This window comes from Pan paniscus, chromosome 20, assembly GCF_029289425.2.
Source record: "Pan paniscus chromosome 20, NHGRI_mPanPan1-v2.0_pri, whole genome shotgun sequence".
Taxonomy (NCBI): Eukaryota; Metazoa; Chordata; class Mammalia; order Primates; family Hominidae; genus Pan; species Pan paniscus.
In genome coordinates, this window is record NC_073269.2 from 18,721,477 (window position 1) to 18,735,640 (window position 14,164).

At 54.1% G+C, this 14,164-nt stretch overlaps 1 protein-coding gene across 7 annotated transcripts in view; it reads left to right on the forward strand.

Annotated features, from left to right (window-relative positions):
• The first annotated feature begins 3,572 nt into the window (after positions 1 to 3,572).
• ZSWIM4 (zinc finger SWIM-type containing 4) overlaps positions 3,573 to 14,164 on the forward strand; it is a 36,635-nt gene continuing 26,043 nt past the window's right edge. For 3 of the 7 annotated variants that reach the window (XM_034944808.4, XM_034944810.4, XM_034944807.4), the window contains exons 1-3: positions 3,601 to 3,932; positions 7,840 to 8,041; positions 12,873 to 13,229. In XM_034944808.4, coding sequence (XP_034800699.3) covers positions 3,780 to 3,932; positions 7,840 to 8,041; positions 12,873 to 13,229 — 712 coding nt within the window. In that variant the 5' untranslated portion in view covers positions 3,601 to 3,779. Of the gene's footprint in view, positions 3,933 to 7,839; positions 11,997 to 12,662; positions 13,230 to 14,164 lie in introns of those variants that run through there. The other 4 variants (XM_008967699.6, XM_034944809.4, XM_063599940.1 and 1 more) reach the window with 3 other exon arrangements.

Below are 14,164 nucleotides of genomic sequence, written 5' to 3' on the forward strand. Positions count from 1 at the left end.
ACATTCTCCTGCCTCAGCCTCCCGAGTAGCTGGGATTACAGGCACCCGCCACCAGGCCCAGCTAATTTTTTGTATTTTTAGTAGAGACGGGGTTTCACTATGTTGGCCAGGCTGGTCTCAAACTCCTGACCTTGCGATCCGCCCTCCTCGGCCTCCCAAAGTGCTGGGATTACAGGAGTGAGCCACTGCGCCCCACCTAAGCTGGTCTTAAACTCCTGACCTCAGATGATCTGCCCGCCTCGGCCTTCCAAAGTGCTGGGATTACAGCCCTGAGCCACTGTACCCAGCCTACATACGTAATTTAAATGTCCTGAAACCATGTAAAAGAAAATATATGAAATCAATTTTAATAATGTATTTTATTAAACCAAATTTATCTAAAATATAAGTTCAACATGTTAACAACACTAAACATTTGCTTTCTTTTGTTCTGTCTTTTTTTTTTTTTTTTTTGAGACAGAGTCTCACTTTGTTGCCCAGGCTGGAGTGCCGTGGTGCAATCTTGGCTCACTGCAAACTCCGCCTCCTGGGTTCAAGTGATTCTCCTGCCTCAGCCTCCCAAGCAGCTGGGATTACAGGCGCCCGCCACCATGCCCAGCTGATTTTTGTTTTGTTTTGTTTTGTTTTGTTTTTTGAGGCGGAGTCTTGCTCTATTGCCCAGGCTGGAGTGCAGTGGCGCGATCTCAGCTCACTGCAAGCTCCACCTCCCGGGTTCACGCCATTCTCCTGCCTCAGCCTCCCGAGTAGCTGGGACTACAGGTGCCCGCCCCCACGCCAGGCTAATTTTTTTGTATTTTTAATAAAGACGGGGTTTCACCGTGTTAACCAGGATGGTCTGCATCTCCTGACCTCATGATCCGCCCGCCTCGGCCTCCCGAAGTGCTGGGATTACAGGCGTGAGCCACTGTGCCCGGCCCTAATTTTTGTATTTTTAGTAGAGACGGGGTTTCACCATGTTGGCCAGGCTGGTCTTGAACTCCAGACCTCAGGTGATCCGCCTCAGTCTTCGAAAGTGCTGGGATTACAGGTGTGAGACACCTTGCCCGGCCTCGTTTTCTGTTTGTTTGTTTGTTTTCCTGAGACGGTCACACTGTCACTCCGGCTGGAGCACAGTGATACAATCATATCTCACTGTAGCCTGGACCTCTTGGGCTCGAGAGATCCTCCTGTCACAGCCTCCAGAGTAGCTGGGACTACTGGCTTGTGCCACCACGCCCAGCTGATTTTCTTATTTTTTAATAGAGATGGGTTTTCGCCATGTTGCCCATGCTGGTCTCAAACTCCTGGGCTCAAGTGATCTTCCCACCTCACCATCCCAAAGTGCTGGGATTCCAGGCGTGAACCACCGCGCCTGGCCAAAACATTCTTTTTTTTTTTTTTTTTTTTTGGAGTCTCACTCTGTCCCCCAGGCTGGAGTGCAGTGGCGCAATCTTGGCTCACTGCAACCTCTGCCTCCCGGGTTCCCACCATTCTCCTGCTTCAGCCTCCCTAGTAGCTGGGACTACAGGCGCCTGCCACCATGCCCGGCTAATTTTTTGTATTTTTAGTAGAGAAGGGGTTTCACTGTGTTAGCCAGGATGGAAAACATTCTTAATGAAATATTTTAGGCCGGGCGTGGTGGCTCACGCCTGGAATCCCAGCACTTTGGGAGGCCAAGGCAGGCAGATCATAAGGTCAGGAGTTCGAGACCAGCCTGGCCAATATGGTGAAACCCCATCTCTACTAAAAATGCAAAAGTTAGTCAGGCGTGGCGGTGGGTGCCTGTAGCCCCAGCTACTTGGGAGGCTGAGGCAGAATAATCACGTGAACCTGGGAGGCAGAGGTTGCAGTGAGCTGAGATCACTCCATCTCAAAAAAAAAAAAAAAAAAAGAAATATTTTTCCTTGTTCCCTTCCTGCTATGTCTCCAAAATCCACTCTGTATTTTACCTTTCCAGCACAACCTAATTTCAGCCAGTCCCATTTCAAGGGCTCAGAGACCACTTGTGGCCATTGGTGACCATATTGGACAGTGCAGGTCTGCAGGGGAGTTTAACTAATTGAGGGGGTGGCAGGGAGAGTGGGTGAAGACTGGCCAGAGGGTGCAGCTGTGAGACTCGAAGTTTCTCCAAGAAAAAGCTAGGGCTTCCATATGGATGAGTGGATAATCACTGTTTTTTTTTTTCTGTTGTGCCTATCATTTAACTGAATGGAGGCAAAGCATGTGTTGGTTGGTACATTCAACAAGTTCTAGGTTAAGCGCCTACCTTCCAGGTGCTGTCGGTACAGTAAAGCACAGATGGGACAAACTCCTGCCTCCTGAGGCTCACAGTGGAGAGGGAGAGATTGAAATTAAGCAACTACCAAAGGTGGATCACTTGAGGTCAGGAGTTCAAGACCAGCCTGGCCAACATGGCAAAACTCCGTCTCTACCAAAAATACAAAAATTAGCCGGGCGTGGTGGTGGGCACCTGTAATTTCAGCTATTCGGGAGGCTGAGGCAGGAGAATCACTTGACCCCGGGAGGCGCAGGTTGCAGTGAGCCGAGATCGCACCACTGCACCCCAGCCTGGACGACAAGAGTGAAACTCCGTCTCAGAAAAAAAAAAAAAAAAAAAAACCGCCGAAACAGATAAATAAATGGTAATGGTGAGAAGTATGAGGAAGGAAAAATGCAGGGTCCTCTGAGGACATTGGCAAGGAGCCGGGACGGGAACGGGTGATGGAAGCCATGGCCAGCTTCCAGGCCAGAGACGGTGGCCTACACAAGCTGAGTCAGAAAAAATGCTCAGAGGTGCTGGGGTTTGATTAAGTGTTAGGGTGAACCTCATGGAATTGCCATTTTAACAGGCCAAAAATGGTAAAAAAAAAATTAGCAATTTCATATGACCCAAGATAGTATCTAGGGCATGGAAAGGAGGGGCGGGGTACTATACTAGTTTTGAGGCTCAAGGGATGACCTATGAACCCCCTAACCGAGCTTTGTTTCTGGAGAGGGGGTCCGCGGCCCGCATGAGCTCCCTCAGTGAGCCTGCGACCCCTCCGCCCCCACAAGAACCAAAACTTGACCCGGTGCCCAGAGAGGTTGAGTGAGTTTCTCGGGTCGCACAGCTGGGAGGGACGAGGGGCTGAGCCACTGCCAAGGGATCCCGCTGCTCCGTCTCGCTCACCGGCCGGGCTATGTTGATTGTCCCCTCGCGGCGCCCGGAAGCGACCCTCAGTAAACAAAGCCGTGTGTGGGCGCAGCCCCAGAAGCCCGGGGCGCGCAGTCCAGCCCAAGAGAGGCGGGGGAGGAATGTTGTGAATGAACCCCGGGCCCGCCCCGAAACTCCGCATAAGGCCTGGGCCGCGGGGGTCCTCCCACTCTGATTGGCCTCTGGCGCCCCGTGATTGACAGCGCCCCTCGCTGTGCGCTCTGGTTGGGTAAACCAGAAAAGACTGGCATCGCAGTCATCGAGTGAGCAGCGAGGCTTGGACACGGGTCTGGCGGCGCAGCCAATGGCGGGGGAGGGCCGAGGAGGCCGAGGGGGGCCAATGGGGACAGGCGGTGGGGGCGGGACGACGGCGGAGCTAAAGCGGCGGCTGAAGCAGCTTCATTGTTGTGAAGAGTCTTAAAGGGGCCGCATCACCCGGCCGGCCCGGCGCGGGTCGGGGGTGGGTGCGGTAGGGGTCCCGGGGCGGCCGAGCGCAGAGGACGGACGGGAAGGAGGGCAGGGGGCGCGGGAGCCGGCGAAGCGGAGCGGGCATCGGACCGAGCCCCCCAAAGAGGCCCCGCCCCGGCCCTGGCCCCGGCCGGGCCGGATGGAACCCCCCGCGGCCAAGCGGAGCCGGGGCTGCCCCGCGGGACCCGAGGAGCGCGATGCCGGGGCCGGGGCCGCGCGTGGCCGGGGCCGGCCCGAGGCGCTGCTGGACCTCAGCGCCAAGCGGGTAGCCGAGAGCTGGGCCTTCGAGCAGGTGACCGCGGGGGAAGGGGGCGGGGGCAGGGACGCACCCCCAGCACCTTCCCCACCTGTCTTCTCCTCCCCCCCAATCCCCAGACTCCAGAGCTAACCCAATCAGAGACACCCCCTGAGATTCCACCCCCAGGACCCTTAACCCTGCCTGGAAACACCCCCTCATCCTCCTGTTTCTGTCCTTCAAACCCAGTAACCCACCCCCATCCCTTCTCTGCCATCCCTGCCCCTCAGCGCCCCAGATCCCAAATCAGGACACTTCCTTCTTCTCCTACCAACCCCAGATCTCTGAGATCTGGCCCCCATGGCCCGCCTACAACCCTGGGCACCCCTCTTTTCCCACCTTATCCCCCAACGGTACCCCTCTTTTCCCACCTTATCCCCCAACGGTACCCCTCTTTTCCCACCTTATCCCCCAACGGTACCCCTCTTTTCCTACCTCATCTTTATTCGCCAATCAGGGCACCCCATTCAGTCTTCAATCCTCTCTTCAGCCCCCCGCTTGGGGACACCCTGTCTCCCTCCATCGTAGCTTCTAGAGACTCACACTACCCCATTCCTGCTCTCCAGATCCCTACCGTACACTCCAAGTAAATAACTCCCCCATCTCTCCAGATTCCAGCTCAAGACACCCCTTTTTTCCCCATTCATTCCTGCCCTCGAGCCTCCAGATTCCACCTGTTCCTTGGGGACCCCTCTCTACTCCTCCAGATTCTTCTCTCGGGGCTGCCCAGCTTCTCCTGGCTTGCCGCAGGGATTACTGAAATGCCAGGGTCCCTCCTCCTCCCCAACTCATCCCCCCGACCTATCCTATCTCTTCCCAGAGGAAAACAGCAGGGGCGGAGCCTGGGTGGTGGTCCCTGGACAGGTGCACCTAGAAGCTCTCTTCTGTGGCTTCTGGTGGCACTGCCAGGATGTCCCAGAGCTGGGGCCCTTTAAGTCCCCTTTTTCAGCTTCAGTGTGGGCGCCCAAGGAACTGGAGACATGGCCCAGACTTGAACAGGAAGCACACACGGGCTCTATCCTCTGTCCAGCTTCAGGGGGCGTTCTTTCCTGCCCGGCCTCTCTGGAGTTAGGAAGTCGGCCTGGACAGATGGGTTTGGGCCAAGTGTGGATGGGCAGGCTCTGATTCATGGACTGGAAAATCCCTCCTTAGTCATCTGCCAACTGTCCCTGAGGCCTGGGCTGGTCATTGCCTCTCCCACTTCCCCTAGAAACCCAGGTGGAGTAGGGGCTAAGGAGGGCCCCTTCATTGCATGTGAGACACACAGAATAATCTGAAAACCATCTCCGAGCCTCCCACAAACCTGCCCTGGCCAAGCCGAGCCCTCAGAGTTCTTGACCCACAGAAGCTCATGGAATCCCCTGCAACCCTTTGGCAGTTGTTCTTGTTCCCACTTTGAGGAAACTGGGGCACAGAGAAGTTGAGAAACTTGCCCAAGGTCACCCAGCCAGGGAATAGCAAGTCCAGATTGGAAGGCAAGCTCAGCCAGCTGACTGTATTGCCCAGAGCCCACAGCGGTGGGCTCCTGGGGCCCCTTCCCAGGGATGGGGCATGGAAGGGAAACTGAGGAACGACAGAGTCTGTCTTAGGAGTTGAAACAACTCACAGCTCTGGGACCCTGAACAAGTGAATTCATCCCACTAAGTCTCAGATTCTCCCAGCTATAAAACAGGTTCATGATTTAGTATCAATGTGCCATCAAGGGTGTTCAATCTTTTAGCTTCCCTAGGCCACACTGGAAGAAGAACTGTCTTGGGCCACATATAAAATACACTAACACTAACAATAGCTGATGAGCTTAAAAAGAAAAGAAAAGAAAATCTTTGTATTTATTTATTTATTTATCTGAAACGAGTCTCAGTCTGTTGCCAAGGCTGGAGTGCAGTGGCACGATCTCGGCTCACTGTAGCCTCCACCTCCTGGGTTCAAGCAATTCTCCCGCCTCAGCCTCCTGAGTAGCTGGGACTACAGGTGTGAGCCGCCATGCCCAGCTAATTTTTGTATATTTAGTAGAGATGGGGTTTCACCATGTTGGCCAGGCTGGTTTCAAACTCCTGACCTCAAGTGATCCTCCCACCTTGGCCTCCCTCCCAAAGTGTTGGAATTACAGGCATGAGCCACCGCACCCGGACGTATCTTATAATGTTTTAAGAAAGCTTACGAATTTGTGTTGGCCTGCATTCAAAGCTCTCCTGGGCCAGGGCCGTGGGGCGTGGGTTGGACAAGCTCACACTAGGTGGCTGTGAGAATTTGGAAATTACATACATAAAGTGTTCAGCATAGTGTGTGCATTCTTTTCTTTTCTTTTTTCTTTTCTTTTCTTTTGAGGCAGAGCCTCGCTCAGTAGCCCAGTGAAACAATGATTGTGCAATGACGCAATCATAACTCACTGCAGCCTCAAACTCCTGGGCTCAAGCAATCCTCCTGCCTCAGCCTCTTGAGTAGCTGGGATTCCAGACGCCCACCACCACACCTGGCTAATTTTTAATTCTGTGTGTGTGTGTAGACATGGGGTCTCACTATGTTGCTCACGCTGGTCTGGAATGCCTGAGCTCAGGCAATGCTGCCGCCTCAGCCTCCCAAAGTGCTGAGATTACAGGTGTCCAGCCAAGATGGGCACCTTAATCATTATTATCACTTTTTTCTAACTTCTTCCTGCTCCACCAAAGCCTGGTGGGTGGGAAGATCTCACAACAGAATCCCAAGACCCTGCAGCTAGGAGGATCCAGGAGGGAAACCGCAAGAAAGTTCTAGAATGCTAACTATGGGCCAGGTGTTATTGTAAGTTCTTTAAGCTCTTTACATCCATACCACATATTTAGTCTCCACAATCCTCAAGAGGTTGGTGCCGTGGACCTCCCCACTTTACACCTGAGAATACTGAGGCCAAGTGACTTGCCTGGGGTCACAGTGCTCCTAAACAGTAAAGCTAGGATTCAAGCCTCGGTTTCTCTCTTTTTTTATTTTTATTTATGTATTTATTTATTTATTTGAGACGGAGTCTCGCTCCGTGGCCCAGACTGGAGTGCAATGGTGCAATCTCTGCTCACTGCAACCTCCGCCTCCCGGGTTCAAGTGGTTCTCGTGCCTCAGCCTCCCGAGTAGCTGAGATTATAGGTGCATGCCACCACGCCTGGCTAATTTTTGTATTTTTAGTAGAGACGGGGTTTCGCCATGTTGGCCAGGCTGCTCTCGAACTCCTGGACTCAAGTGCGCCAACTACCTTGGCCTTCCAAAGTGCTAGAATATCAGGCATGAGCCACTGCCCCGACCTATTTTTTTTGAGACAGGATCTTGCTCTGTTGCCCAGGCTGGAGTGCCACTGGTGCAATCATGGCTCACTGCAGCCTCAAACTCATGGCCTCAAGTGACCCTCCTGCCCCACCCTCCCAAGTAGCTGGGATTCCAGACGCATGCCACCATGCCTGGCTAATTTTTTTTATTTTTTAATTTTTTTATCTTTTTTTTTTTTTTTCGAGATGCAGTCTTGCTCTATCACCCAGGCTGGAGTGCAGTGGCATGATCTCAGCTCACTGCAGCCTCTGCCTTCCAGGTTCCAGCGATTTTCCTGCCTCAGCCTCCCGAGCAGCTGGGACTACAGGTGCTCACCACCACACCCGGCTAATTTTTTTTATCTTTAGTAGAGATGGGGTTTCATCATGTTGGCCAGGCTGGTCTTGAACTCCTGACCTCAGGTGATCTGCCTGCCTCGGCCTCCCAAAAATCCTGGGATTACAGGCGTGAGCCATCGTGCCCGGCCAGTTTTTTTGTAAAGATGGGAGCCTCTCTATGTTGCCCAGGTTGGTCTCGAACTCCTGGCCTCAAGCGATCCTCCCACCTAAGCTTCCCAAAGCGCTGGGATTACATCAACCCCAGGCTCCTAACCCACTGGCCCTTCCTACAGGTGGAGGAGCGGTTCTCCCGGGTGCCTGAGCCCGTCCAGAAGCGCATCGTGTTTTGGTCGTTTCCACGCAGTGAACGGGAAATATGTATGTACTCGTCGCTGGGTTACCCGCCCCCAGAGGGCGAGCACGATGCCCGGGTGCCCTTTACCCGCGGGCTGCACCTGCTCCAGAGCGGGGCCGTGGACCGCGTGTTGCAAGTGGGTGAGTCTTTGTCCCCCACTCCTGCTGGGGAGGCCAGGAGGTCCATACCAGGCCTGGAAATGGGGGAGTTGGAGGGAGGCCTGGGGCCAGGGGATGGGAGGTTACAGACCTCAGGCTTCGAGGCCCAGATAGGATTGTACAAGATTTTTTTTTTTTTTTGAGACGGAGTCTCGCTCTTTGGCACAGGCCGGAGTGCAGTGGCGCTATCTCGGCTCACTGCAAGCTCCGCCTCCTGGGTTCACGCCATTCTGCCTCAGCCTCCCGAGTAGGTGGGATTACAGGCGCCCGCCACTGCGCCCAGCTAATATTTTGTATATTTTTTTGTTTTTTTGAGATGGAGTCTCGCTCTTTCGCCCAGGCTGGAGTGCAGTGGCGCGATCTCGGCTCACTGCAAGCTCCGCCTCCCGGGTTCACGCCATTCTCCTGCCTCAGCCTCCCAAGTAGCCGGGACTACAGGCGCCCGCCACCAAGCCTGGCTAATTTTTTGTATTTTTAGTAGAGACGGGGTTTCACCATGTTAGCTAGGATGGTCTCGATCTCCTGACCTCGTGATCCACCCGCCTCGGCCTCCCAAACTGTTGGGATTACAGGCGTGAGCCACCGCGCTCGGCCCCATTTTTTGTATTTTGTATTTTTAGTAGAGATGGGGTTTTACTGTGTTAGCCGGGATGGTCTCGATCTCCTGACCTCGTGATCCCCCCACCTCGGCCTCCCAAAGTGCTGGGATTACAGGCATGAGCCACCACACCCAGCCTGTACACGATGTTTTGAGCAAAAGCTCAAGGATCACCCTAGAACCCAGACAGCGGGGTTTAGACAAGGGGGTGGGGGAGAGGATGGTGAACCAGAAACAGGGGAGGAGAGATCCCAGAACTTACACATCAGAGCCCATGTAAAGGAGGGGTGAGGCCAGATGTGGTGGTTCACACCTGTGATCTCAACACTTTGGGAGGCCAAGGCAGGAAGATCACTTGAGGCCAAGAGTTCAAGACCAGCCTGGGCAACACAATGAGACCTTGTCTTCACAAAAAAATCAAAAAATGAGCTGGGCATGGTGGCGGGTGCCTGTGGTCCCAGGTACATGGGAGGCCAAGGCAGGAGGATCACTTTTGCCCGAGAGGTCGAGCCTGCAGTAAGCTATGATTGCACCACTGTACTCCAGCCTGGGTTACAGAGCGAGATGCTATCTCAAAGAGAAAAAAGAAAAAAAAAAAAAAAGGAAGAGAGGTGAGGGCCACTCTAGGGACAAGGGTAGAGGTTGAGACATGGTGGTGAAGGTGCCAGACCTCAGGCTTCAGGCCCAGATGGGGTTGGGTTCGGGATTATGAGCTGAAGGTGGAAAGTGCTCCTAGAGCCCTAGACCTCAGGCTGCTGAGCTGGGGAATGGGGAATGAAGTAGTGAGACGGAGAGAAGAGCAGGTCCCAGGTGAGGATCAGAGGAGCAGCTGTCAGCCAGCAGTGAGAGGAGGCTCCAGACCTCGGGCTGAGGGACCCAGTGATGCTTTGGGCCAGGGGTTTAGAGCCAGAGGTAAGAATGATCCTAGACCTCAGGCAGTGGGGCCCACATGGGAGTCGGACACAAAGATTTAGAGCCACAGGTGAGAGTCTTAGACCTCAGGCAGAGAGTCTGGGATTTCAAAGGCTTAGAGCTATTGTTGGGCAATGGTCTTAGACCTAAGGCAACAGGGCTGAGGTGGGAATGTAGAGTAGAAGTTTAGAATTCTTTTTTTTTTTTCAAGATGGAGTCTTGCTCTGTTGCCCAGGCTGGAGTGCAGTGGCACAATCTCAGCTCACTGCAACCTCCACCTCCCAGGTTCAAGCAATACCCCTGCCTCGGCCTCCCTAGTAGCTGGGACTACAGGCACCCACTATCATGCCCGGCTAATTTTTGTATTTTTGTAGAGACAGGGTTTCACCATGTTGGCCAGGCTGGTCTTGAACTCCTGACCTCGTGACCCACCCGCCTCGGCCTCCCAAAGTGCTGGGATTACAGGTGTGAGCCACCATGCCCGGCCTAGAATTTTTTTTTTTTTTTTGAGATGGAGTCTCACTCTGTTGCCCAGGCTGGAGTGCAGTGGCACAATCTCAGCTTACTGCAACCTCCACTTCTCTGGTTCACGCCATTCTCCTGCCTCAGCCTCCCAAGTAGCTGGGACTACAGGCATCTGCCACCACACCCAGCTAATTTTTTAGTAGAGACGGGGTTTCACTGTGTTAGCCAGGATAGTCTCGATCTCCTGACCTCGTGATCCGCCCGCCTCAGCCTCCTACAGTGCTGGGATTACAGGCATGAGCCACCACGCCTGGCCAAATTTTTTTTTTTTTAAGAGATAGGGTCTCGGCCGGGCACAGTGGCTCACACCTGTAATCCCAGCACTTTGGGGGCTGAGGCGGGTGGATCACCTAAGGTCAGGAGTTCAGCCTGGCCAACATGGTGAAACCCCGTCTCTACTAAAGATACAAAAATTAGCCAGGTGTGGTGGCACATGCCTGTAATCCCAGCTACTTGAGAGGCTGAGGCAGGAGAATCAGTTGAACCCGGGAAGCAGAGGTTGCAGTGAGCCAAGATCATGTCATTGCTCTCCAGCCTAGGCAAGAGAGAGAGACTCTGTCTCAAAAGAAAAAAAAAAAAGGGAGATAGGGTCTCACTCTGTTGCCCAGGCTGGAGTGCAGTGGCTCGATAATAGCTCACTGCAGCCACAAACATCTGAGCTCAAGTGATCCTCCCACCTCAGCCTCCCAAGTAGTTGGTACCACAGGCGCAGGCCACCACACTTGACTAGTTTTTAAGTTTTCTGTAGAGACCTGGTCTCACTCTGTTGCCCAGGCTGGTCTCGAACTCCTGGGCTCAAGAGATCTTCCTGCCACAGCCTCCCAAAGCACTGGGATTGCAGGCATGACCCACCATGCCTGGCCAAGTATCAGGTTAGGATCAGCTGTGAAGGGTGGGCTCAGACCTCAAGCTAAGAAAAGAAAAGGGCTGCAGAGACTGGGGGAGATGTAATGAGAACAGTGGAAAGGCCTTGAATCTCAGGCAGCCAGACTCAGAAAGGGACCAGTAGAGGCTGAGCCAGAAAACAAGTGAGGCCTGGGACTCCAGACCTCTGGCTGCAGCAGGCCATTTCTCCCAGCTAGAGGTCGGGGCTGGGCTGATATGATGCCCCGTTGGCTCTATCTGCCTTGGAGCCCCTTTGCTGGGACATGGCCCCGCTGACCACAGGCTCCTTGCCACCTCCAGCTGGTATGAGGAAGCCATCTCCCTGCATGACCCAGGCTGGGCCTGAGCTGCCGAACCAGTCGGATGAGCCTGGCACCTGGGCTGCCCAGGGAGGGGCAGGGGGAGTAAAGGGGACACCTGGCCCCTGGCTTACTTCATCAGCCCCTCGCCCCAAGCGCCACGGGTCTTTGGCATTTTCTCAGGAAATTGAGGGGCTCCTGAAGCCCTGGCCATATTCATTGTAACCCAAGGAATCAGAAAACCACCTTCAATGTCATGGTATGATACTATTCATAATTAAAATAAGAGCAAGTGTTGGGCTGGGCTCAGTGGCTCGCGCCTATAATCCCAGCACTTTGGGAGGCCGAGGCGGGTGGATCGCTAGGTCAGGAGTTCAAGACTACACTAGGTCAGGAGTTCAAGACTAGCCTGGCCAACATGGTGAAACCTGATCTCTACTAAAAATACAAAAAATTAGCCGGGCATGGTGGTGCACGCCTGTAATCCCAGCTACACAGGAGGCTGAGGTAGGAGAATCGCTTGAACCCAGAAGGCGGAGGTTGCAGTGTGTCAAGATAGCGCCACTGCACTCCAGCCTGGGTGACAGAGCAAGACTCTGTCTCAGAAAAAAAAAAAAAAAAAGCAAGTGTTTACTTAGGACTTAACTTCATACCAACAGCGTTCTAAGCTTTTTTTTGAGACAGAGTCTCGTTCTGTTACCCAGGCTGGACTGCAATGGTGCGATCTCAGCTCACTGCAACCTCTGCCTCCCGGGTTGAAGCCATTCTCCTGCCTCAGCCTCCTGAGTAGCTGGGATTACAGACGCCCGCCACCATGCCCGACTAATTTTTTTATATTTTTAGTAGAGACGGGGTTTCACCATGTTGGCCATGCTGGTCTCAAACTCCGGACCTCAGGTGATCTACCAGCCTCGGCCTCCCAAAGTGCTGGGATTACAGGCATGAGCCACCGCGCCAGGCTGTCTCTTCTAAAAATACAAAAATTAGGCTGGGCACCATGGCCCACGCCTGTAATCCCTGCACTTTGGGAGGCTGAGGCAGGTGGATCACCTGAGGCCAGGAGTTCAAAATCAGCCTGACCAACATGGAGAAACCCCATCTCTACTAAAAATACAAAATTAGCCGGGCATGGTGGCGCATGCCTGTAATCCCAGCTACTCGGGAAGCTGAGGCGGGAGAATCACTTGAACCTGGGAGGTGGAGGTTGCGGTGAGCCGAGATCACACCATTGCACTCCTGCCTGGGCAACAGAGCAAAACTCTGTCCCAAATAAATAAATAAATAAATAAATAAATAAAATTAGCCGGGCATGGTGGTGTGCGCCTGTAATCCCAGTTACTCGGGAGGCTGAAGCAGGAGAATCGCTTGAACCTGGGAGGCAGAGGTTGCAGTGAGCCCAGGTTGCAGCACTACACTCCAGCCTGGGCCACAGAGCGAGATTTTGTCTCAAAAAGAAAAAAAAATGCAAAGTGAGTGAGGTGACTTGCGCTAGTGAAGTGACTCGGCTGGGCTTTGCAACCGGGTCTTGCTGTGTACCACAAACACCGCCTGTCTCTGGGATGACACAGATGCGACAGTTTGGCTTTGATCCTAGGATTCCACCTGAGCGGAAACATCCGCGAGCCAGGGAGTCCTGGAGAGCCCGAGCGCCTCTACCACGTCTCCATCAGCTTTGATCGCTGCAAGATCACGTCCGTGAGCTGCGGCTGTGACAACCGCGACCTCTTCTACTGTGCCCACGTGGTGGCCCTGTCCCTGTACCGCATTCGGCACGCCCACCAGGTGGAGCTGCGGCTGCCCATCTCTGAGACGCTCTCCCAGATGAACCGGGACCAGCTGCAGAAGTTCGTGCAGTACCTCATCAGCGCCCACCACACTGAGGTGCTGCCCACTGCTCAGCGCTTGGCTGATGAGATCCTCCTGCTGGGCTCCGAGATCAACTTGGTGAATGGTAAGGGCACCCTGGGGGTCCGGTGGGGAGAGGATGCCCAAGCGCACAGCCACGCCGCTTGCTGTGTGCCCAGTGCTGGTCACTTACTGACAGGAAGTTGTGGGGGCGGGGGGCGGAAAACGCGCCATGGCCTGCATCATCTGAGGTCACCCACCTGGTGAGTGGCAGATCCCAGATATCTGGCCACAGGACAGATGAGTAGTTGCAAATCAGCCTACGGGCAGAGGACGAGGGCAGGAAGGGAGATCCTGCGTTAGAGGGCAAGTGGGAGGTCTGGCCCCAGGGCTGGGTATGTCAATAGATGGAGCATCCTGGGTGTGGGAGGAGAAGAGGGGGGCATGAAGGGAATGTGGGACATTTGTGGGTGTCAGAGGTGTTATGGGTGAGGGGATACACCAGGAGGTGTGGTGAGGGCTGGGAGGGTTTGGCGGGCTCCGAGGGGCTTGGGTTGCCCAGCTAGGATGGGGAAGATGAGTAGTAGGTGGAGGCATGGATGGATGATGGAGGGAGGTGCTGGGTGGGTACAGAAAGTGTTCGTGATTGGCTGGGCGCAGGGGCTCACACCTGTAATCCCAGCACTTTGGGAGGCGGAGGTGGGCGGATCAGTTGAGGTCAGGAGTTCAAGACCAGCCTGGACAACATGGCAAAACCCCATCTCTACCAAAATATAAAAATTAGCCAGGCGTGGTGGTGGGTGCCTGTAGTCCCAGCCACTCAGGAGGCTGAGCTGGGAGAATGGGTTGAACCCGGGAGGCAGAGGTTGCAGTGAGCTGAGATCACGCCATTGCACTCCAGCCTGGGAGACAAAGTGAGACCCTGTCTCCGAAAAAAAAAAAAGTGTTCATGATCAGGCACTGAGGGCAACTGATGGTGTGGAAAAACGAATGGGTGGGTGGGGGATTTTTTTTTTTTGAGATGGAGTCTTCCTGTCGCCC